This window comes from Artibeus jamaicensis, unplaced genomic scaffold (assembly GCF_021234435.1).
Source record: "Artibeus jamaicensis isolate MK-2021 breed Jamaican fruit bat unplaced genomic scaffold, CSHL_Jam_final scaffold_847, whole genome shotgun sequence".
In the NCBI taxonomy this organism is placed as follows: Eukaryota; Metazoa; Chordata; class Mammalia; order Chiroptera; family Phyllostomidae; genus Artibeus; species Artibeus jamaicensis.
The window spans coordinates 2,807,100-2,831,121 of record NW_026522057.1 but is presented as its reverse complement, the minus strand read 5'-3'; the positions used below and the strand labels follow the sequence as shown (position 1 = coordinate 2,831,121).

Sequence of the window (24,022 nt, the reverse complement as noted above, 5' to 3'; positions counted from 1 at the left end):
ATCCTCAACTACGGCTGCATTACTGTCCATCTCTCCCTATATGTCCATCAAGATTTGCTTTATAAACTTAGATGCTCCTACACTGGGTATGTGATGGTTTAAACATTCCTATTGCAGCTTGAAGTATTCCTATTGCAACAGCGGGTGTACACACAGCCCACTCAAAATTTGTGCTGTTTCATTTGTGACGTGCTGTTTGTAAACAGGCTCTGTTTAAATCACTTGCAACATAATCCAAAATATATAAAAATATACTTTTACACTGATAGGACATTGTTGTATACTACGAATCCTTGCATACAAACTCTACCAGAGTTGCACTATACTAGGGGGGACCCCAAAAAAACAGAATTTATTTATAAAAATTGTGTATTTCTTTTTACATGTTTCAACTTCAGTCACCTGCAAAGTACTCTCCATTTGAAGCAATACTCTAATCGAGACCATTTCTCACTGCTCAAAACGGCATTTGAACTTGTCCATTTTTATGCTTTTCAGTGATTCTGCTGTTATTTGTTTCACTTCATCCATATCAGCAAAATATTTCCCTTTGAAAACTCTTTTCACAAGGGAAACATCAAAAAATCACTCAGGGCAAGATCAGATGAACAGGGAGGGTGGGGTACGGGGGTCATTCTGGTTTTGGTCAAAAACTGCCGAACAGTGCGGTGTGGGTAGGTACTCTCATAAATCACCCATCACAAAACAGGCAAACGTATTGAAAGAGCCTTCCAAAAAAAATTCACTGAGGCTGAACGCAGCCTCTCACAACAACGCCAGCTGGTGGGGTGCATTGATACAGATGGGCTCCTGGAACACTCACCTTGAGAAGAAAGCCTGTGCTATGAGGGGCCTGCCCTCTAGAAGATAATTTTGGTTTGGGGGGTCCCCCTCTTATTTATCTACAGATCATTACTATTGAGTTTTGTCTCCCAGTTGAAAGTGGGGAGGGCAGATGGGCCAAAGTCTCTGCATGTGCTGTGGTGTCACGGTCTCAGACGTCACCCAGAGCAAACACCTGTGCCGGCATCTGTCCTTTTCAAGAAGATGAGATGCTGCCCAAGTGTTCTCCGCACATTTCCAAAATGACATCAGGCCTGACAGAACCAAGGGGGACGTTGCCCAAAGGGTCCTCTGTCTGCAACACTGCCAGACAAACTGCCCCAGCATTCCCCTGCTCTTTCTCATGCCAGACTCAGAGATAAGCGGAAGTCTAAGGCATCAACCGCATCTTCCCACCCCCATTCCCACTCCCACCCGAGTCTTTTCCAGAGAAACTTCTTCCCAGCCTCAGGCCTAGGAATGGGGCATCTGCAGACCTACACATTGGGGGCCTTCCCCGATCCTTTTTCATGCCTTGCCAGGAGCCAAAGCCTCTCCTGGGACCGTGCAGGGGTTTTCAGAAGGGCCCTAGAACTAAGCCAGCTCAAGCCCCTGTAGGGACCCAGCTTCCCAGGGCAGGGAATCCAAACCTGGAAGGTTCACAGGAGAGCCAGTCTTTGTGCAGGAACAGCCTCTGGGAAGATGTTCCAGCCCCAGAGGAAGGGTTTGGACTTCCCGACCCAAGTCACCTAAGCTGGTACCAGGTCTCTCTCCACCCCAATCATTCCTTCCAGGCCAGAGGGGCCACAGATCTCACCGGCAGGCCCCAGACATCTGAGGGCTCCATGACTGTCACTCTGCTCCCCTGCTCCCCGAGAGGACACACTCACGCGCGCCTTGCAGGCACGCCACACCTGCAGGTCATGGTCTGTTCTAGAAACTGCCAGCAGTGACTCCAGGTGGAGCGGTGGTGCCAGGGCAGCGAGAGAGGAGGGGGCACAGCAGAGGTAAGCCCCATGGGGCTTTGCCAAGGAGTGGGGACTGTCCCAGGCTGTCGTCATCCCTCAAGAGTGAGTGCACCCCCAGGCAGACTTCTGTTACCCCAGTGCTCAGGGACAGGCAGGGTTTGCTGTAAAACAAATGACATCAGGCAGGCAAAGAGCTGGAGCCTCCGTGGGTGGTTTCAGCTGAGGACTATCAACACGAGACTCTCTGGATCTGCTTAACGCGTGCCAAGGAGTGTCTAAGTAAGAAGTTCAAGCCCTAGCTTCGCCATGGCCCCAGAGTGCGCTCAAGCCCTGCAGGCCTAGTTTCCCACCTGTAAATTGACAGTCGCACAGTATAGAATTGAAGGTCCCTATTTGCCCTATTTAGTGTAAGTTATTTCATTCTTCTGAGTGCGTACATGCACGGGCCCACAAAGAGCCTTGTGTTACATACGTGAACTGCTCTCCAGGAGACCCATGTAACTGTGTCCTGGGGCACACAAGGAGTCCTGTGGGTTGTACTGTGTGTATGTGCTGAGTGGGAGGGGAGACCCCAGAGCAACATCCTCCCCCTATCCCTCCTCAATAGGCGGAAGCCACTGGCTTCCTCCCTTTCCTGCCTCCTGTGTGCTGGCAAGACCGAGGACAGAGAGGAGAGGAGGAGATGGAAAAAAATCAGCCCCACAGTCTCCAGGTCTGTTTTTACCACCACCCTCCCCCTACTTTTAGTGACCCCATTCCAGGACCTTCTCGGCCACACCCATCCCCAGCCTGTGGGGATCAGACTGGGGGCCTAGAGGCCCAGAAGCAGGATAAGTCCTTCCCAGCCCTCTCCCCAGCCTCGCTCCCACCCAACCACCTCATTTCCTTTTCCTCCCCAGCACCAACACTCACTGACTCGCACAGGCTGAGCAGCCAGACCCAGAGTCACGGACTTAGGGCCCAGCCTGTCCTGGTTGGCCTGGTCAGCCTCCGGAGCATGGTCTGGCTGGGGCCCGCACTGCTGTTCCCCATCGTCCTCCTGGCTTCTCATGTCGGTAAGTCACCCCCCAGCCGTGCTGCAGCCCCGCCCCCAAGGCCCCGTTTCTCCCCCAGTAAACCCCATCACCATGACCATCACTTCCATACTGCGATCAGGTAGAAAGTGGGATCCGGGCCAGGAACACCTGGACAGTGGGATCAGGCACCTTCAGTCCCAGGCGCTAGAAATCACTGCATCCTGGGACTGAAGGGTGGGGGAGGGGAGAGCAGCCATGACTCTGTTGGACCTCAGGGTCGGTGGGGCACAGCAGGGCCTGCAGAGATTTCAGTACGTGCTCATATAGCCATTGTGTTGCGTTTGTTTATTCGTTTGACAAGCATTCATCAGGAACCAACAACGCCCCAGGAGCTGTGCTAAGCAGTGGGCCATGCGTGGAGAGGCAGGCAGCCTCTGTTCTGCACAGTGAGATGCTGACCTCCCACGGCTCTTGTGGGGCTTAAATGAAGCAGTTTACACAGAGCGACCGGCACCCTGCGTGGCACTTGGTCAAGGCTTCTGAACAAGCTCGTTCCTTCGGTGTTCCGGCCAAAGCCGATTAAAACACAGGCTGCCTCTGAGGGGTTCGCAGTCTAGCGGGGCACACAGGACACGGGGCAAGGGCTAAATGCACAGGCAGGATGTGCTCCGGAGGAGCGTGTACTCCACCTCGGGCAGTAGATGAAAAGGGGATCATGAAATACTTCGTGGAGACCAGTGGTCATCCCAGGCAGCCGGCACAGATGCAAGTCTCAGAGGCAGGGAAGTGCCTGGGAGGGAAGGTTCCTGAAGGGGACGCAGCGGGAAGGGCAGTGTGTGAGCAGCAAGGGGCTCCAGAGCGTGCACTTTATCCTGAGGGCGACAGGGAGCCTTGGGAAATTGTAGGCTAGAGTCACAGGGTCTTGGATGGGTCACTTTGGTGAATGGGTTGAGAAAGAAGGGGCGTGGCTATTGGGATGGTCCAGGTGAGTAAAGGTGAGGGCTAGGCAAAGGCCGGCTTGGAGATGGGGATAAAAAGTCAAGAGGCTTGGAGGAAACAGGATTTGCAAAATTTTGTGACTAATTAGGACTGCCTGTCTAATGCTTAAAGGTAGGGACTTCAGCATCAGACACCCTGGCTCTGCCGGTTACTACTAATTACATGACCTTGGGCAAGTACCTCTCTAGCCTTCCTTCCCTGGCTATAAAATCGGGTAATCACACCCACCTCCCCGGACAGTTAGGATGACAACATGAGAGAACATAAGTGCCTGGCGTACAGTTGACCTCCAATAAATATGAATTATTATGACAGCAGGAGCGCGAGATGACTCCCAAGTCTGTGTCTTGGGTGGCTGGTTCTGTCCACTGAGTCAGGGAGCACTGCACAGAGGCGGGTTTGGGGACAGCAGACGGACAAGTGGCCCATGCGGAGAGGCCGTCCCAGGGTTATGGGCTCGGAGCGGATTAAGCCAAAGGAGTGGATGAGTTTGCTCAGGAAGCCTGGAGAATAACCATCCTCCTCTGTAAATGGAAAGATACCGACGTCACTGAAGGGTGTGAGGATCCCTTGGAAACCAGGTGCTCAGCCGGGGCAGGCCGTCATTTCCCCGGTAGACTTTTGAAGAATGTTAGTTGATAAGCTAAGAGGCATTTGCACTGATTACTTGGCAGTTAACAGGCAGCAACAGGGAAGGAGAAGCTCAGAGGGCTGTGGGGCCACGTGGCCGAGGGCCTCCCAGGGCCAGCGTGGGGAGGCCTGGACTCCAGCTCCGGCCGGTCTCTCTGCTTGCTCTGCCTTACGCTGCGCACCCAGCCACACTGAAAAGAACACGGTCCTGTCCACACAGTGGTAGTTTTCATCCCGTGTCTTCACTCAGGCCGCGCCCTCTGCCTAGAATGCCCTTTCCTTCCACTGACCTCTCCCCCTCCCTCTTCTCAAAAACTGTGTTTGTTTCCATATGGTGGCTCTAGTAGCGCTTAGTGGTCTTTAGCTTCATTTGAAACAATTTTGTTAGATCGTGTTGTGACAGCTGTCATACCAGCGCGAATTAAAAAAAATTGAATTTTTGTGTGGTCATTTTAATATGGAAGATAAAAGAAAACACACAACATTTCAGGCATAGTATGCTTTATTATTTCAAGAAAGGTAAAAATGCACTGAAATGCAAAAAAAATTGTGCAGTGTATGGAGAAGGTGCTGTGACTGATTGAACATGTCAGAAGTGGTTTGCGAAGTTTCTTGGTCATTTGACATTTTGTCCAAAAAATTCTCTGCTGTGGGGCTGTCTCACGCATTGGAAGATGCTTAGCAGCACCCCTGGCCTCTACCCACTAGAAGCCAATAGTGGGAGACAGCCAATGTACTCAAAATACCCAAATCAATAAAGTTATTGGCCAAAATGAAAAATGTATCTTTTATTTTACAGAAAAAAACAACAACAGACTTTCTGGCCAACCCAATATATCCTCCTGCTCAGCTTTAAGGCCCTCCAGGGGAGTCTTCATCTCCCAGAAGGCATCTTTTCCACCCCTGGGGCACCCCTAACAGGACAGGCACCCATCCTCTGGGCTTCCCCACAAGGCACTCTGCATGGGACAGGTGTGGCCGTGACCGTCTTCCAGCAAGGCCGGGAGTTCTAGGCCCACCTTGTGTCTCTGCACGGCCCCACGCCTGCCCCGGACTGCCCTGTGTGTCCCAGGCTCTGCACTGGGCCCACTGCTCTCTTCCTTTCCACTGCCCCACAACCACCTGGCTGCAGAAGCCAACCTTTCCGGCCTTAAATCCCAGCACAACAAACAGGTCTAGATTTGGTAGGGGGAGCCCCCCAAGGCATTCTATTCTCCTCCAGGCTGCACCCTCGTGGTGGGGGCAGGCGGGGCAGCTCCCCCTCGGCAGAGGAGTTTGAGACACAGGTTGGGACAAGGGGACTGACAGGGAATAAAAAGGAAACGGAGATGGAGCATAGATCATTCTTTCCAAAGTTGGGCTGCAAGAGGAAGCCATCTGGCTGGAGAAGGGAGGGGAGGAGGCCAGAGAGGGCGCTGTGGGTATTTTGTTTTTCCTGCTCTTTTAGTAGAAGAGGCTGGAGGGAAAGGGGTCAGTGCACTGAGGAAGGGGCAGGAAAGGAGGGGACGGAAATGCCTGCTCAAGTGCAGAGGCTGCAGGTGGGGAAAAGGGGGATGGGGAGGAAGGAACGTATACCGAAGGATGGCTGCTCCTTCCCAGGCGCCGTGGTTGACCTGACGCTGCTGGCTGACCTGCGCCGCGCGGAGCCCCACCGATTCTACCTGACCTGCGTGTCCGGGGAGGCCGGCGCTGGCAGGGGCTCGGACGCCTGGGGCCCGGCCCTGCTGCTGGAGAAGGACGACCGCATCGTGCGCACACCCCTGCCCCGGCCGCCACCGCAGCTGGTCCGCAACGGCTCCCAGCGGATCACGCTGCGCGGCTTCTCGAAGTCTGCCGACCTGGTGGGCGTCTTCTCCTGCGTGGGTGGCTCTGGGGCCCGACGCACCAGCGTCCTCTATGTACACAACAGCCCGGGAGGTGAGTGGCTGTCAGGAGGGAGAAGAGGGGCTGCCCTTGACCTCTGACCCCACCCTCTATCCATCCCTCAGCCCAGCTGCTCCCCGACAAAGTCACGCACACGGTGAACAAAGGCGACACGGCGGTGCTTGCTGCACGTGTGCTCAAGGAGAAGAAGACAGATGTGATCTGGAAAAGCAACGGTAAGGAGAGTGTGTGAGCCGGGCGGGCAGGAAAACCCCTAGATCTGACACCCCAACACCGCCATGGCCCTCAACACCCCCAGCTTTGGCCCCTGGTGCACCCCTCACTCCCATACACCTGTTACCCCCTGGCCAACCTCCAGGGTGCCCTCTGCCCCGGACCGGGTCCACAGAAGCACCTGTGTCCACCTCCAGCTCGGAGCTGTCCTCCTACTGCCCCCAGAGGACCAGCAGCAACATGGTCACCAATCTCCTTCCCTGTCGCCCCCAATTATCGCTATGTTACCTTCGACTCTCCCCTGGGAGCTCTCAGGCGCAAAGCCCACATGTTGAGGAGCAGCAGTCCCCTTGGTTACCAAGAACAGAACCTGGTAGCCAAGTCGGAGCACTGCCAGGGAAAGGCTCGCATCTTCTGGAGTCTGTCCAGGTGTGTGCGGGGGGCCGGCCAGACTGGGGGAGCTCAGCCACCTGCTGGTTTTTCTCTGTGGCCCTCCACCCTCAGACCCACAGCCCTTTGGGTGCCTTTTGGGACCTTGGGCTCTTGAGGGAGCAAGACTCTTCCCTTGGGTCAACGGAGTTGCCTCCTGGGCCCCAAGCCCTCTGAACCGATGCAGAGAGCCAGGCACACCTGAGCTCCCTGGTCTCTATTCAGTCCTGAGCAAAGAGGCCGGGGGTGGGGGTGGGCGCAGGCAGGGGCAGGAACACTCATCTAACATTAGGGTCTGCAGGTCCTGGAGGGAGATGCTCCCTGGGAGAAATCCCCGAGTAGATGGCACCTGCACTGGGCCCCGGAGGAGGAGTGGGAATTGGTCGGACAAAGAAGGAGGGAGGGCGAAGGCAGGGAGAGGAACCGGCAATTCAGGAATCAGGAACGGCAGGAGTCAGGCAGGGTGTGGAGAGGTGTGGGGCCGGAGCGCTAGCCAGGGAGTTAGTTGGCTGTGGTCCTGAGGGCGGTGGAGAGCTACTGAAGAGGTTAAGCAGGGAGCTGCAGGGGAGCCTGTGGCAGGAGAAAGCACACCGGCTGCTGAGTAGAGGCAGATGGGAAAGAGGGAGGCTGGCAGCAGAGGGACCCACCACTTAGGAGGCCATGGGAAGTGGGGACCAGGGCGGCAGGTGGCAGTGGGCTTAGAGAGAAGAGGATGCTTTAGGAGATGAGAGGAGACAGACGAAGCAGGACCCGAGATTTACTGAGCGGCTGGTGGATTATGGAGAGAGGATGCTTCCCAGCTTTCTGGCTTGGGTACAAATGCTCACTGGTGCCTTCGCCCAGGTGGGAGCACCGTGCATGGTGCCATGATGCCCTGGGCAGGGGAGCAGAGAGAAGGGACATCGGCTCTCACATGGCGCTGAGGCCCCTGACCCACTTGTGCCCCCAGGATCCTATTTCTACACCCTGGACTGGCACGAGGCCCAGGATGGGCGGTTCCTGCTGCAGCTCCCCAACGTGCAGCCACCGATGAGCGGCATCTACAGTGCCACCTACCTGGAAGCCAGCCCCCTGGGCAGTGCCTTTTTTCGGCTCATCGTGCGGGGTTAGGGGCAGAAAGCAGAGGTGGTGGGTGGTGTGGGAGGTTGGGAGCCCTGTGGGTACTTCCTGTGGGTCCCCAGGCTGCAGCAGCCATAGTCAGGTGGGCGAAGGTCGCCTGTTGAAAGCACATTCCCCCAGGCTGTGAGGCAGGACGCTGGGGACCAGGCTGTACCAAGGAATGCCAAGGCTGCCTGCATGGAGGCATCTGCCATGACCAGGACGGCCAGTGTGTGTGCCCCCCTGGATTCACTGGTACCCGCTGTGAGCAGGGTAAGGAGCAGAGGGAGCTAGGACCTAGGCAGGAGAGGAGGCCTGGGTGGGGGAAGACCCTTGAACCATGGGGTGGAGCTTGAAGGATGAGAGAGAAGTGCCAAGTAGGTCCCAGACCCTGGGACCCGACCAAGGCTCCTGTACCACGTGCCCCCTCTCCAGCCTGCAGAGAGGGCCATTTTGGGCAACGATGCCAGGAGCAGTGCCCAAGTCCATCAGGCTGCCGCGGCCTCACCTTCTGCCTCCCAGACCCCTACGGCTGTTCTTGTGGATCTGGCTGGAGAGGAAGCCAGTGCCAGGAAGGTATGCCCTCACCCACCCTCCATGGTCCCTGACCCAGACAGCTGGCCACAAGCTTGCCCTTGACTCTGGCCCTGACTTGCACGCCAAGCCCTCCCTAGTCCCATGCTCACCTAACCGGTGCCCTCTCCACCCAGCCTGTCATTACCCAGCCCCCAGCTGCACCTTTGTTTCCCCCTGACCTGGGCCCCTTCTGTTCCCAGCCTGTGCCCCTGGTCATTTTGGGGCTGACTGCAGCCTCCAGTGCCAGTGTCAGAATGGCGGCACTTGCGACCGCTTCAGTGGCTGTGTGTGCCCCTCTGGGTGGCATGGAATGCACTGTGAGAAGTCAGGTATGAACACAGGGGTCTCAGACAAGCCTTCAAGACAAGCCAACCTTCACTAGACACATCTCCACTGACACTGAGTCCTGCCCTCAGGGAGCCCATGGTCTGGAAGGAGTTCTTACCCCCCAGCCTATACCATCCATATAAGATGAGCAGCGGCCCTGGGTGGGTGGTAGCCCAGAGGACTGGGCCGAAGTGGTCAGAGAGGGCTCCTGGGAAGAGGCAAGACCTGAGGTGGGATATGAAGGACAAGAGAGAAGATGGCTGGGAAAAGAGCCTGGTCAAAAGGTCCGGGAACCAGGACAGAGGAGTAGGGGGAGCTAGGGAGTGGTCGGAAGAAGTCATATCTTTGGGACATTGAATGGCGGCCAACTGGTTTGCACTTAGTGTGAGAGGGGCAGGAAAGAACTGTTGAAGAGGCACAAGGTGGTCAGGTCTGTGTTTGAGAAAGGACCCCAGCTGCTGGGTGGAGTGGAATGGGAGACCCCAGATGATCTGTGGCAGGACCCAGAAATGGATGAGGCCTGCACCGGTGTTCTGGCCACAAGGCCGAGCCCCGTCAGGGCCCTGATTTGGGTATGAAAGAATCTCGGGAGGGGAGGGGTGCAGGAGGTAGACCCTGCAGCCGGTCAGACATGGGGCACAAGGGCCTGGAGGACTCGCACAGGACTCTGCTGGCTTTTCGGCTCGAGTGACTGGGCAGATGGCAGTGCCTCCACTGAGGAGCATGACAAGATGAAGGGCACTTTGGTGGTCATGTGTCAGCCCTCGTGATGGCTCCAGGATGAGTGTCCTTTCTCTCCCCAGACCGGATCCCCCAGATCCTAGATGTGGCCTCGGAGCTGGAGTTCAACTTGGGGACGAGGCCCCGGATCAACTGTGCAGCTTCAGGGAACCCCTTCCCAGTGCGGGGCAGCATGGAGCTCCGCAAGCCCGACGGCACTGTCCTCCTGGTCAGCCCCATGAGCCAACTCAGGGCCCCCCCACGGCCAGCGTCACAGTTGGCTCCTCAGACCTCTGACCCCTCAGGGCTTTCTGCAGCTCTCCCCACTGGCCTGAGCATGGCTCAAATGGGGTCGAGCTCATTGTGGAGGGGCTGCCTCCTGTCTGCTGCCCCTTTGCCAGTCTAGACAGCCATGTACCTGCCACGCGGATGTGCATTGTCTTTGGTTTGTCTCTTTCTCTGTCTCTCTTAGTCTACCAAGGCCATCGTAGAGCCAGATAGGACTACAGCTGAGTTTGAAGTGCCACATTTGGCTCTCGGGGACAGTGGGCTCTGGGAATGCCGTGTGTCCACATCTGGTGGTCAAGACAGCCGGCGCTTCAAGGTCAATGTCAAAGGTCAGTGATATCCATGGTGGAGATGGATAACAGGCAGCGTGGGCACTAGCCATTGCTGCTCAGACTAGGCATCGAAGTAGGACGGGCAAGGGCATCTTGGGTCACAGCCCAGCACCAGGCAAAGGGGAGGGCATATGGCCAACCAGAGGCCTGGGCTGGGCAGTGTTGAGATGGGAGCACCACCGAGCCGTGTCTGGAAAGGACATCTTGTGCCCCAGAAATGCGGTACTCACTGGCCTCACCCAGCCTCCTGCCTGGCCATGCTTGTCCTCTCCATGTCCCACAGACACGCACAGTGGCCTTTAACTCTGCCTCTGGGATGTGGCTTCCCCCTCTGACCGCGTCACGGGGCACTCAGCACCAGGAACAGAGCACGCCCACCTGCCCAGGTGTCTCTTCCTCTTCTCCAGCACCATAAGCCTTGGCCACTCACCCCCTGCCACCTCATGGGTCCCCTTTCCCTCTGCTTCCCACCCTCCCTCCTCCCCACGTAAGCCCACACTTCCCTCCCTTCCCACTTCCAGCCCCCTCTCACCACTCTTCAGCCCCACCCCCCTCAAGGAGGAGCAGCTTGGCCCCAGGGCTCCATCTGCAGCCTTTCTCATCTCATTCTCCCCAGGCTTCGGATCCAGACAACCTGGGTTCTAGTCTTCACTCTACAGATTCCTGGGTTCGTTACGTTCAGCCAGTTTCTTAGCCCCTCGTGGGTTTTTTCTCTGTAAAAGGAAGATAGAAGCACTTACTTGATTAGGGTTGCTATGAAGAGTAAATTAGATGATACCTTTAAATATGTATTGTACAGCCAGATCCCCACGCCCCACGCTGCCCAGGGGCCAGAACTCTGTCCTCTGAGGCCACAGCCACTCTGGTCATCTGCTGAAGTTGGTCTTCCCAGTCCAGATCCAAACTGAGACCCAAGGTGTTTTTTTGACTAGAACACCAAGTCCTCTGGTGCTTCTGAGGACTGGGCGAGCTTTCTGGGCATTGCCTGACTCTGTGTGTCCCCGCAGTACCCCCAGTGCCCCTGACTGCTCCCAGGCTCCTGGCCAAGCAGAGCCGCCAGCTTGTGGTGTCCCCACTGGTCTCCTACTCTGGGGACGGACCCATTACCTCTGTCCGCCTGCACTACCGGCCCCAGGACAGCACCATGGCCTGGTCTGCCATTGTGGGTAAGTGGGGAGGCTGGGGCGGGACGGGGTGTTGGACAGTAATGAGGGGGAGGGAGAGCGGTGTAAGGGGAACAGAGGGCTGAAGGGAGCAGGGTGGCTCCTGGACAGACTGGCCGATGCTGCTGCACCCACCCCAGTGGACCCCAGTGAGAATGTGACGTTAATGAACCTGAGGTCGAGGACGGGATACAATGTCCGCATGCAGCTGAGCAGACCCGGGGAAGGTGGGGAAGGGGCCTGGGGGCCTCCCACCCTCATGACCACGGATTGTCCTGGTGAGACACCAAGCATCATTGCCTTCCTGTCCCCCAGGGCTACTGTCCTGCGCACTCAGGGGTTGTCAAGCCTTGTCTATCCCACGGGCCCCTGCCTTTCCCCCTGGAGGTTGTCCCACTCAGTCCCCTGGGGATCACTGTACGGTCCAGCCCCAAGGACCCACTGAACGGTTCTAACCCCTGACCTCTGGCCCCAGAGCCCTCCTTGCAGCCATGGCTGGAGGGCTGGCACGTGGAGGGCCCTGACCGGTTGCGAGTGAGCTGGTCCTTACCCTTGATGCCCGGGCCACTGGTGGGCGATGGTTTCCTGCTGCGCCTGTGGGACGGGACACAGGGACAGGAGCGGCGGGAGAACGTCTCGTCCCCCCAGGCCCGCACCGCCCTCCTGACTGGACTCATGCCTGGCGTCCACTACCAACTGGATGTTCGGCTCTACCACTGCACCCTCCTGGGCCCAGCCTCGCCCCCCACACGTGTGCTTCTGCCCCTCAGCGGTATGCTCGAGAAGGGGGGTGGGCTCGGAATGAGGGGACGACAGGGTACACAAGGGACACATGAGACCCAGAAGGGCATGGGAGATTACAGGAGCCTGGATGGGTGTCAAGAAACCTAGGGCACCTGGAAACATGGGCACGGGAGGACCTAGGACATCAGGCAGACAGGACACAGGGAAGACGTGGGACAGAGGGAACACAGGGCACAGGGGCACATGGGGAGGACCTAGGACCCTGGGAGAACCTGGAACACCAGCAAGACTTAGAACATAAGGAGAATAAGGAGAAGCAGAAGCTCAAGGGGGAGGGAGACCATAGGGACAGGAAGGAATTCAGCCCAAGAGGAAAGGAGGAGGTTGGCAGGGTAGCCCCCATTCTGGGGTCGTGGGGGGGACACCACTAGGGCAGATGGTCTGTCTGACCCCAGAGCTCCATACCTTGGTCCTGTCTGAGCCCTGCCTTTCTATCCCCTTCTCTGCAGGGCCCCCAGCCCCCCAACACGTCCATGCTCAGGCCCTCTCGGATTCTGAGATCCAGCTGATGTGGCAGCGCCCCGAGGCTCCGGCTGGGCCTATATCCAAGTACATCGTGGAGGTGCAGGTGGCTGGGGGCTCAGGAGACCCACTGTGGATAGATGTGGACCGGCCCGAGGAGACAAGCACCACTGTCCGGGGCCTCAATGCCAGCACACGCTACCTCTTCCGTGTGCGGGCCAGTGTCCAGGGGCCCGGTGACTGGAGCAATACGGTAGAAGAGTCGACCCTGGGCAATGGTGAGAGGAACAGGCCCATGGGGACTCCTGGGCCCTGGGGTCAGTCCTAGGAATCCCTCCCTTCACGTGATCCCCTGCCTTGGAGCTAGGGCATCCCAAAGCCCCTTCCAAACAAGTGCCATGAGTCCTGGTACTGGGGACTCTGACCCTTCCCCTCTTATGACCTGCTGTTCTTGTGCTGGGAAAATCATGTCACTCCAATCACCCATTGGCCCTAGGCCAGACATCCCTGATCCCTCCCTGGTACTGGGATCTCTGACCTCTCCCTCTGTGTGACCCATGGTGGCCTCTGGGTTTCCTGACCCCGGTGTCCCCATGATCTTCTCATCTTATTGTGTCCAGGGCTGCAGAGCGAGGGCCCAGTTCAAGAGATCCGGGCAGCTAAAGAGGGCCTAGATCAACAGCTGATCCTGGCTGTGGTGGGCTCCATGACCGCCACCTGCCTCACCATCCTAGCCGCCCTCCTAACCCTGGTGTGCATCCGCAGAACTTGCCTGCACCGCAGACGCACCTTCACCTACCAGTCAGGATCGGTCAGTCACCTACCTGTCCCAGCCCTGGGGCACATGCATGCAGACCCCATGTATATATGTTTCTACCTCTGTGCAGACAAGTACTCGTACACTCGAGTGCATGTGTTTGTGTGTACGCACATGCATATCCGGCCTCTGTCCTGAAAGGCCCTCCCCAACTTGGGGCCAGCTTCCATCTGCAAATAGCTGTGGCTGTGGGCCTCAGCCCTTCTATGGCTTCCTGCCAAGGGGCTGCTCATTTGGTGAGCTGTGCATCCCATCCTCCATCCTTGCAAATCCCAGGGCTTCCGTGGGGAGACTCCAGGACTCTGGGTGCTTCACTGTACCCTACAGAGAACAATATATCTATGACCCTCAGACCCTTGGCTACGATACCTCCCACAGCTGTTTCTGCCACCCTACAGCTGTGCTAGGCCTGCAGCCTCACCCATCGCTCCTTGAGAAAGGAAGCAAGCCTCCACTCTTCCTGGCTTCCCTGAAAATCTGTCTGAATTTTCTGTCCTTCTGTGGTCCTTAGGAGTGAAGGTAGGGTGCTGGCCCATCTTTCAGAACCCAGTGTCATCTCATCTTATCACCTCCCATTGCTCACCTCCTCCCTTTTCTCCCACCCCCTGGCCCCCTGTCTCCTCTGAGGTCTTTGCCATGGTTGCAACTTATGACCTGGACTCAGCCCTTGGTCCTCTATGCCTGGCACTCTTGATATTTACCGCTCTGGCATTTCAAAAAAAGACCCTCTTCTCTCTCAAGAGCTGATTCTTGTGATAGAAAGCCTAGTGTCCAAAGCTATTGTCTTTGCCATGCCTTTAAAAGCTCCCTTCAGAGATTCAATTGGCTTCTTTGTTCAGGCTGCGTGGGCCCTCCCTCTGTGGTCAGTGCACACAAAAAGCTGCTGCTGCCGTGGCGGGGGAGCGCCATAGGCCCCAGTGTTGGGAAAGGGAGGTGGGAAGGCAGCCTTTAACACATATATTATGCTAACATATATCAAGCTATACCCCTGCTGTGTGTGCCTGCATGCAGGTGTGCACAGAAGTGTGTACCCTGTATGCACGCACGGGTATATCCCTGTGAGCACCCTCGTGTATATGCCTGTGTGCCTCTACACATGTCCATGTGGACCCCTGCTTGGATGCACCTGCATATGGTACCACCACTAGAGCATGCGTGTGCATGCTGGTGCATGCCTTCGGCCATCCTTGTCTCATGCAAATCAATGTGACCGAGGTCCCCACCCTCCCCGATCAAGCTGGGCTTTGGCTCACCGTATTGACAGCTAGTCTTGTCCTCCTGTTCTACTCTCCTTTTCTTGTTACCAGCCCTGCCCAGGTGGCCCAGTTCTTGAGCTTGGCCTTCTCACCTGGTGGGGAGAGGACATTCCTCTTTGTTATGGTCTTTCCATCTTTAGGCCTCAAGGTGATTTTAGAGCTATGAGTGGATGCCAAGTGGGTGGACAGTGGTGATCCCTGCTTCTGCTACTGTACAGAAGACCCTCCCCTGGCTCTCAGCAGCTCAGAGATTAGCATGCAGTAGGTGCTCAATAAATGAACAAATGAATCTTAGCCTGAGGCTCAAAGCTGGAATCCTCTCCAGAGCATCCTGAGCGACAAAAAAAGCTCAGTTGTGGGATCAGCTCACTGCTTCCCATCACGATTCATTCCAATTCCTTTCTATTTTAGATGTTAGAAACATCATCCTCCCACTGACTGAACCCGTGGCCTCCAGCAACTTCACCCATTCCTTGTTCTTCCTGCAACCCCCACACCTGACCCCCAGGCTACAGCCTCTTTCCACAGACGTCTGTCTGCCCAGTGGCCCACCCATGGCTCCACCTCCTATGATTCAGCCTCAGTATATGCCCTCTGTCTGTGTGTGTGTCCCTGGCTGACCACCGGGATGCCCTCTGTCTGGGTCTCCATTTGTCTGACCACTCTGCCTGTCTGTGCCTCTTGCTGACCCCATGTCTCTTGTGTGGACTCTCTGTCCACTTGTCCTATTCTGTGAAGGGTGAGGAGACCATCCTGCAGTTCAGCTCTGGCACATTGACACTGACCCGGCGACCAAAACCACAGCCTGAGCCTCTGAATTACCCGGTGCTGGAGTGGGAGGACATCACCTTTGAGGACCTCATTGGCGAGGGGAACTTTGGCCAGGTCATCCGGGCCATGATCAAGAAGGACGGGCTCAAGATGAATGCAGCCATCAAGATGCTGAAAGGTCTGCTGGGAGTGACCCTTGACCTCAGCCCTGACCCTCTCCTTTGTCCCACAGATCCTAGGCCCCACCTGGCCCTTTCCAGCAAATGACCTCAGCCCTATGCCCTTTCTCCAGAATTATTTCTGGCAAAAGTGAGATTGGATTCTTTACACAGAATATGCCTCTGAAAATGACCATCGTGACTTTGCGGGAGAACTGGAAGTTCTGTGCAAATTGGGGCATCACCCCAACATCATTAACCTCTTGGGAGCCTGTGAGAACCGTGGTAAGTCCCCAGTTCATCACCTTCTCCTTCTTCAAAACCCCCATCATTGGCCATCACCTCCTCCACATCAGTGGCTCTCCGGGAGCTTCATGTTACCTAAACATCAGCCTTCATTCTCCTTCATGATTCTGGTACCCTGTCTACTACCACTGGGTACCTGCCGCCACCAAGCTGCATGTATATAAATTACCACCATGTCTCTCCCCACCTCCCAGGTTACTTGTATATCGCTATTGAATATGCCCCCTATGGGAACCTGCTAGATTTTCTGCGGAAAAGCCGGGTCCTGGAAACAGACCCAGCTTTTGCCCGAGAGCATGGAACAGCCTCCACCCTCAGCTCCCGGCAGCTGCTGCGTTTTGCCAGTGATGCTGCCAATGGCATGCAGTACCTGAGCGAGAAGCAGGTGTGTGTGATGGTGTGAGCGCAGGGAGGGAGGTATGCTAGAGGGAAGAGGGGCAGCCACTGGGAGGTAAACTCAGCAGGCTCTCATTGGATGGGGGATCGAGGAGTCGAGAGACCAACACGATCCTGAGGAGCTGGCCTGGGCAAGTGGGTGAGAGCACAGGACGAGAAGCAGGTGTGAAGGCACTGGTGCATTTGAAGCGTCCAAGGAATATCTCAGTGGAGGCACTGAATTAGCAGTTGGAGATACCAGCCTAGAGCTCAGGAGAGAGGCTGTAGAAAACAATCTGGCAACTGTCACCCCACAGGTAGTGACACTAAAGGTAAGGGAGGGAGTGAGGCCCACCAGGAGAAGGTAAAGGTGGAGCAGAGAGTGGAGCCAGAATCCAAGTCCCAGGACACCCTGCCTGAATGAAAGAGAGAGGAACAGCAGGAGTAGGGGAGCAGGACACTGAGGAAAGGCATTTTAAAGGTCATAAAGTTCTGAGTAGTTTTGAAAGCAGAGGGAGGGGTTGATGGACACAGGTCTCTGAGAAGGTGGAGGGTCAAGTGGAGAAGACTTGAAACTCAAGGGAAAGGGTCACTTTGGGCAAGAGAAGGGCCTTCCCCACTCTCATCAATTAAGGGAGAGAGGGTGGTAGGGAGCATGCAGAGTGGGAGGTACAATGCAGTTACCAGGGTAAAGCCCACCATTGCCCCAGGAAGTAGGATACAGGTGAGCTTGGCCATGGCCATAGCACAGAAAGGCAGGGAGGACAGCAGCCAGTGCTGTGGTTTCTCTGAGGCAGGAGTCGCTGATCCAGGAGGCCCCAGTGGGTAGAAAGATAAATAAGGGGCTACTAAAGGCTTTGAGGGTGGCCATGAAGACTGGCCGTGGGGTCAGCCCCATCACTGACTCAGGAGTCCTGGACTCACTCATCCCCAATCTTCCCTGACTTCTGACCATGCTTGCAGTTCATCCACAGGGACCTGGCTGCCCGAAATGTGCTGGTCGGAGAGAACCTGGCCTCCAAGATTGCTGACTTTGGCCTTTCTCGTGGGGAGGAGGTTTATGTGAAGAAGACAATGGTAAGTCTCAGTCCTCCGCTCAGGTTCTGGGCCTGGCCCTGCTCCCCAGAGCCCTTTAAGCAGGCCTTCCTCTTCACCCAACCCTCAAGCCTACTCTTTCCCAGGGGCGTCTCCCCGTGCGCTGGATGGCCATTGAGTCCCTGAACTACAGCGTCTATACCACCAAGAGTGATGTGTAAGTGTGGGGGTGGGAGGAGGTGGGAGGGGGTGGGAGGGCTCGGCCTCCCAAGGATGTACACAGACATAACCTGGACACATCTCAGACATGCCTCAGGTATTCCAAGGCACGACTTGAACGTCCCAGGGTGTGTTTCTGGTGTGCTACAGGTGACGCTGGTGTATCTTGGGTACACCTTGGTGATGCCCAGCATCTTAGCGGGAAAGTAGTGGAGCTAGCTGGAAGTTTTGTCTTAGAAAGTGTTTCAGGGGTAGGACTGGGGGTAGGGGTAGTTTAGGGCAGTTTTTATGTAAGAGACTGGGGGACACCTTAGAGAGGTTTGGGGATGCTGGTGGATAATGCCCAGTGGTGGGGAGAGACCACTCAGGAATGCTCTTACCTTCCTCTCTAAAGGCCAGGGTCATCCCCACATGAGGACCTAACCAGAACATGACCCCCAAGACTCCTCTGTGCTCCCCGCCCCCCACCCCCCACAACAACCATCTTGGCACACTCCTCTCCCTCTCTCTGGGAAACCTAGACTGCCCAGCCCTCCAGCCTTGGCTCTGCCTATTTGCCCCAAGCCCTGGCCTGCCCTGGTCACTGTCCACCACTCTCATCATCACTTGCCTACTTCCTACTTCTGCTCCCAAACCCCCTCTATCCCCTCCCCCACTAGAACTCCCCCTCCTGGTCTTGCCTGTCTCTCACATGCATGGAGGTTTTTAAACTGTAACAGCCAGTTAGGAGCAAGGGCTCTGGAGTCAGATTTCCAGGGTCTGAATCCCAGTTCCACTACTTACTAGTTGTGTGACCTTGGTCAAGATCTATAAAATGGTGGGACTTCCGCCATGATGAAGGCATAGGTGGAGACGCCGTGCTTTCTCACGCAACCAAGTTTAGAGACAACAAAATATTAGCAACAGAAAACACAGCCAGAGCACAGAAAATTGAACTTTTCGGAAGTCTGATAACAATGAATGCTTCAGCCTGACTGGTAAGAGGGGCGAAACCAGCAGCTGGTGGAGTGGGGTCGCATAGGAAAACTCGGTCAGATGGACTCAGGCACGCGGATCCCAGGTGTGGGGTTGCAACGGGCCAACCCAGTGAGCAACCTAGTGAGCGTGAACCAGTGAGCAACCCAGTGAGGGACCAGCAGATCCAGCGAGGGTGAAGGGCGGCGGGTTGGCTGTGCTGGCACATTCCTGCACAGATACACCTGTGAGGGAGTGGGCGGTGAGACGGGACTGAGCAGGTCCCAGCAACGCGAGGCAGCAGAGAGGGCCGCCATTTTCTGGCTCTGACCCCGCCCCCACATACAGCGGCACAACCCAGCGACCCCGCCCTAGAGGCCCCACCCCACCCCTAAGGCTCTGCTTCTCATACTTAATGGGCATGAACAGACCAAAAATGGCCCAAGAAGATCTCAAAGCCCCAGAGCCCATAAATGTAAGTGACGAAGAAATAGCAAAACTTTCAGATGCACAGTTCAAAACACTGGTGATCAGGATGCTCACAGAACTGGTTGATTTTAGTCACAAATTAGAGGAATATATGAAGGCTAAACTAATTGAAATGAAGGGCAATGCACAGGAAACCAATAGTAATGGAAAGGAAATTGGGACTCAAATCAAAGGAGTGAACCAGAAGGAGGAAAAAAATGACCAACCAGAAAAGGATGAAGAAACAAGAATTCAAAAAAATGAGGAGAGGCTTAGGAACCTCCAGGACATCTTTAAACGCTCCAACATCCGAATTAGAGGGGTACCAGAAGGGGGAAAGGAACAGCCACCAGTGGAAAACTTATTTGAACAAATAATAAAGGAGAATTTCCCCAATCTGGCAAAGGAAATAGACTTCCAGGAAATCCAGGAAGCTCAGAGAGTCCCAAAGAAGTTGGACCCAAGAAGAAACACACCGAGGCACATCATCATTACATTAGCCAAGATTAAGATGAAAGAGAGAATCCTAGAAGCAGCAAGAGAAAAGGGGACAGTCACCTACAAAGGAGTTCCCATCAGACTGTCAGCTGATTTCTCAAAAGAGACCTTACAGGCAAGAAGGGGCTGGAAAGAGGTATTCCAAGTCATGGAAACCAAAGACCTACAACCAAGATTGCTCTATCCAGCAAAGTTTTCATTTAGGATGGAAGGGCAGATAAAGTGATTCTCAGATAAGATCAAATTCAAGGAGTTCATCATCACCAAGCCCTTATTAAATGAAATGTTAAAGGGACTTATCTAAGAAAAAGAAGATAAAAATATGAACAGTGAAAGCACAGCAAACTCACAGTTATTAACAACCACATCTAAGACAAAAGCAAGCTAAAAGGACAGCTAGATCAGGAGTGAACCATAGAAATGAAGATCACGTGGAGGGTTAGCAACAAGGGAGTGGGAGAAGGAGAAGGGGGGAGAAGGTACAGAAAATAAGTAGCATAGATGGTAGGTAGAAAATAGATAGGGGGGAGGGTAAGAATAGTATGGGAAATACAGAATCTAAAGAACCTGAGACACGTGTTCATGAACTAAAGGGGGGGGGAATGGTGGGGGAGGGGTGTGCAGGGTGAAGGGGAATGAAGGGGGGAATAGAACAACTATAATGGCATAGTCAATAAAATAAAAATTTTAAAAAAAGATCTATAAAATGGGGGTAGTGACAGTACCTATATCACAGGGTTGGTGTGAGGGTTAAATGCATTAACACACATTAAATGATCAGTGCCTGGCCCATAGCAAATGTGCGATAAAAATGCTAGCTACGATTACACTGAGCCTGGGAGAGGCCATGAAGGAGTTTCAACAGAGCAGAGGCAACAGCTGGCCAATGCCAGATATGTACAGAATAGACACGTGCAGGGACTGGATGGGCAGCAAATGGGTAGACGGGCACTAAAATGCTGGCTTGGGGCCTAAAGGTAACTAAGTGTGTCTTCTTCATTTCAGCTGGTCTTTTGGGGTCCTCCTCTGGGAGATTGTGAGCCTTGGTGAGTCCCTGACCCTCCATACCCCAGGGTGCCTCCACCTGACCCCCTCTAGGGCCTGGGGCTGAGGGAGCTTTGTCCCCTCCTGCAGGGGGCACGCCCTACTGTGGCATGACCTGTGCTGAGCTCTATGAGAAGTTGCCTCAGGGCTACCGCATGGAGCAGCCTCGGAACTGTGACGATGAAGTGTGAGTCGCCGCAGCCTTGAGCCTTGTGACCTTATCCCCCCAGTGCACCCTGACCCCTCAACTCTGCAATGCCCCATCTGCAGGTACGAGCTGATGCGTCAGTGCTGGCGGGACCGTCCCTACGAGCGACCTCCCTTTGCCCAGATTGCGCTGCAGCTGGGCCGAATGCTGGAAGCCAGGAAGGTGAGGAGACTGGGGTTGATGAGGACTAGTCAAGCCCGGACTCACAGAACTGCCCTCACACAGGAGCCAGCATCAGCCTCCAGGTCCCTGTCCCCACCACGAGTTGCCAATACAGCCAGGCCAGCCCCCCCTTCCTAACTTTCAATAAGTTGAACATTAGGCCCTTCTAAACTTTTCCAAGGCTATGCTAGCCCCAGCAGTAAATCCCTCTCCAGGTCCCAGGTCCCAGGTCCCAGGTCCCAGGTCCCAGATTGCTTGCTTCATCTGGCACACCTCTCCTCACCTGTCACAGACCCAGAGTGCAATGCATGAGCGATCAACTAAAGAAACGGAGGGAGGGATGGATGGATGGATGCTATGGTAAATGAATGAATGAACGAATGAATGAATAGAATTAGTAGATAGATGATATATTCATATAATCGTGAATAAACACAGTCAAATAATTAAATCTAATAACCATGTTAATAAATGAATTATCAAATAACTATAAAGAAATATATCGCCCTGGCTGGTGTAGCTCAGTGGATTGAGCGCGGGCCTGTGAACCAGACAATCGCGGTTCGATTCCCAGTCAGGGCACATGCCTGGGTTGCAGCCCAGTTCCCTGCAGGCCAGTTCCCAGCAGGGGACACACAAAAGGCAACCATACATTGATGTTTCTCTCCCTCTCTCCTTCCCTTCCCCTCTAAAGATAAATAAATAAAATCTTAAAAAAAAAAAGAAATATATCAAAATAAATTAATACATTTGTAAATACAAAGAGCTCTTCATATGAATTAATTAAGGACAAAATAGCTATAGGAATTAGTAAAGTATCTTAACAATTAAGAAATAATCAAATAGCCATACAAATGGGCAAATCGTCAAAAATAGCTTCATAAATAAAAGAATAAGTGAATAAATGAATGAATGAATGAATGAGAAAACAATTCGTTGGATGACTGCATGAAAAAGTCCTACCTAACAACTGTGTCAAGGGTCTCTCACTTGAGCCTTCGACTGTGGTCTAATGCCCTTGCTGTTCTGGGCTCAGGAGGGCCGCCCTTGACCGTGGGGCCACCTTGAGTCTCCAGAACAAACCTGTGTGTCTTCAAACACTCAACCACATGGAAGTCAAGAACCTCCAGGCCAGAGCCGTCCCACCCCTGGCCCCCACTGAAGCTTGCTTTGCTCCCCAGGCCTACGTGAACATGTCATTGTTTGAGAACTTCACTTACGCGGGCATCGACGCTACAGCTGAGGAGGCCTGAGCTGCCGTCCAGGCAGAACCTGGCTCTGCTGGACAGAGCCAGCCACTCTCCACCCTCTGACTTCTGATCCTCGTGGCCTCTGACCTGGGCTGCCTCAAGGATTCTTTTTTCTTAACTTAACAAAGAAAATAGGGGATCCAGGGATGGGGTGGGCTTAAGGGAATTGGGTCCTCATCCTTTGAAGCTGCTTCCCTGCCTCCTGCAGTTACTCCTCCAGCTGCTTTCGCAACCTTCCTTCTAGCTCAGCTGCTCCACACAGGTGCTCCTCTTCTACCCCCCACACGCACCCCCTCCTCCTCCTCTGGCTCCCCCACCCAAGCCAGCACTCACACCCCTAACACGCCCGTTCTGCTGCTCCCCGCTCCTGGCCTCATAATCAGAAAAAAATAAATGCTCTGAGAAGCGCCATCCAGTGTGTGCTTTTTAATGCTGGCCAATCCCAGGGAAAAGGTGAAGCAAAGACAGAGAAACCGGACTTCCCAGGTAAAGGAACGCTGTTCCTCGTTGGTGGCGTAGACCCGACCCCTCTGTTGGGATTGCTTCTCCGTGGTGGGAGGTGTTCTGGAAGAGCCATTCTGCACTGACGCCACCGCTCCTTCTTTGTCACATGAAAGGCCCCCTCTTCCCCCGGTCTCTTCGCTACTCTGCAGCCCCGTCACCAACATGGCTCCCTGCATCTCTAGGTAGCTGCCAGCAGAGCATTCTCTGCTCTGTCCAAACAGTCCATGCCAGGATTAGTGGTAGCCCAGCCTCAGCTCAGACACTTCGGCACCAGACAGATTCTGGCCCGTCTGAAGCTCCCACTTTTCTTTATGTCTCTGGGCACCCTTTCCTGGCTTGGTAGCCCAGCTTGTGGGCCCCAAAAGAGGAAGGCAGAGTCTACTCCCATCTTCAGCCAGCCGTGGGAGGATTTCTTTGCCTTTCTCAGGGTCTCCTGGTGTGCTGGGACGTGCTCCTTGTCCTGAAAGCTAGTCCCACGTCCCCCTCTGTGCTGCGTGGCCTTTAGGTTTGCCTGTCCTTTTGGTTTGTCACTGCTGTCCTCTCCCATTGGCCCTTGGGAAATAACCCTTGTCTTGCTGCACACATTTTTTTTTTTCAGTGAATCAGATGAAATCAAAGAACACGTATCACTGTATGGCCTTGTAGTTAAGAGCACAGATGCTGGAATCACACAGACCCATGTCTAAGTCCTTGCTATACCACTTACTATCTGTGCGACCTCGGTCAAGTCCCTTAACCTCTCTGAAGCATGGGGTCAGTGACAGCTACCCCACTGTTGTCAGCACTAAATGAGATCACACAGGCACATTCGCACAGCACTGGGCCTGGTGCGTGGCGCTCAGTGTCAGCACGCAGTGCAGGGGGTTGACTGGCGTGGGGGTAGGGGTTGTCAGAATCGGTGTTCTGAAGAAACCTGAATGGCTGCTGTGTGGAGCTGAATTTAAGAGGAAGACATAACTGGAGTAAATGAGAGGCCGTGCAGGGTGAGGGAGGTGGGAGCTGCTAAAATGAAATTTCATTTCAGATCCACTTCAGGGATATTGCCAGGTCCGGATGTGGGGATTAGAGAGCTGTCCCTGATGAGGACCAGTATAAATAGACATGTAAATGAACAAACAAAAATAGGAGGAGATGCTGTAAAGAGGGAGAGGACCTGGGTAACACCCAGAAAGGGGATGGAGCATGAAAGCTTTGCACGAGAAAGTGACGTTTTCACCTGGGCCATGAAGAAGTGGGGGCTCGCCAAAGCAAAGGATCCCAGCGGAG

General features: G+C 54.7%; 1 protein-coding gene across 4 annotated transcripts; it reads left to right on the top strand.

The window, feature by feature from the left end:
* Nucleotides 1–2,423: 2,423 nt before the first annotated feature.
* TIE1 (tyrosine kinase with immunoglobulin like and EGF like domains 1) lies at nt 2,424–22,663 on the top strand. Of its 4 annotated transcripts, XM_037149482.2 has the most exons (24): nt 2,424–2,502; nt 2,690–2,845; nt 6,035–6,352; nt 6,424–6,534; nt 7,911–8,066; nt 8,201–8,332; nt 8,495–8,635; nt 8,836–8,964; nt 9,766–9,911; nt 10,155–10,299; nt 11,310–11,468; nt 11,606–11,743; nt 11,941–12,237; nt 12,719–13,009; nt 13,352–13,542; nt 15,543–15,753; nt 15,908–16,018; nt 16,234–16,424; nt 17,378–17,491; nt 17,596–17,666; nt 20,594–20,634; nt 20,723–20,819; nt 20,903–21,002; nt 22,184–22,663. In XM_037149482.2, exons 2-24 carry the CDS (start codon nt 2,788–2,790, stop codon nt 22,253–22,255), a joined length of 3,420 nt encoding a protein of 1,139 aa, XP_037005377.2. In that variant the 5' UTR covers nt 2,424–2,502; nt 2,690–2,787; the 3' UTR covers nt 22,256–22,663. The 4 variants fall into 4 exon arrangements, with proteins under 4 accessions (XP_037005377.2, XP_037005380.2, XP_037005381.2 ...); XM_037149485.2 differs by lacking the exon at nt 11,606–11,743; XM_037149486.2 differs by lacking the exons at nt 20,723–20,819; nt 22,184–22,663 and having other exon boundaries at nt 20,903–20,995.
* The last annotated feature ends 1,359 nt before the right edge of the window (nt 22,664–24,022 follow it).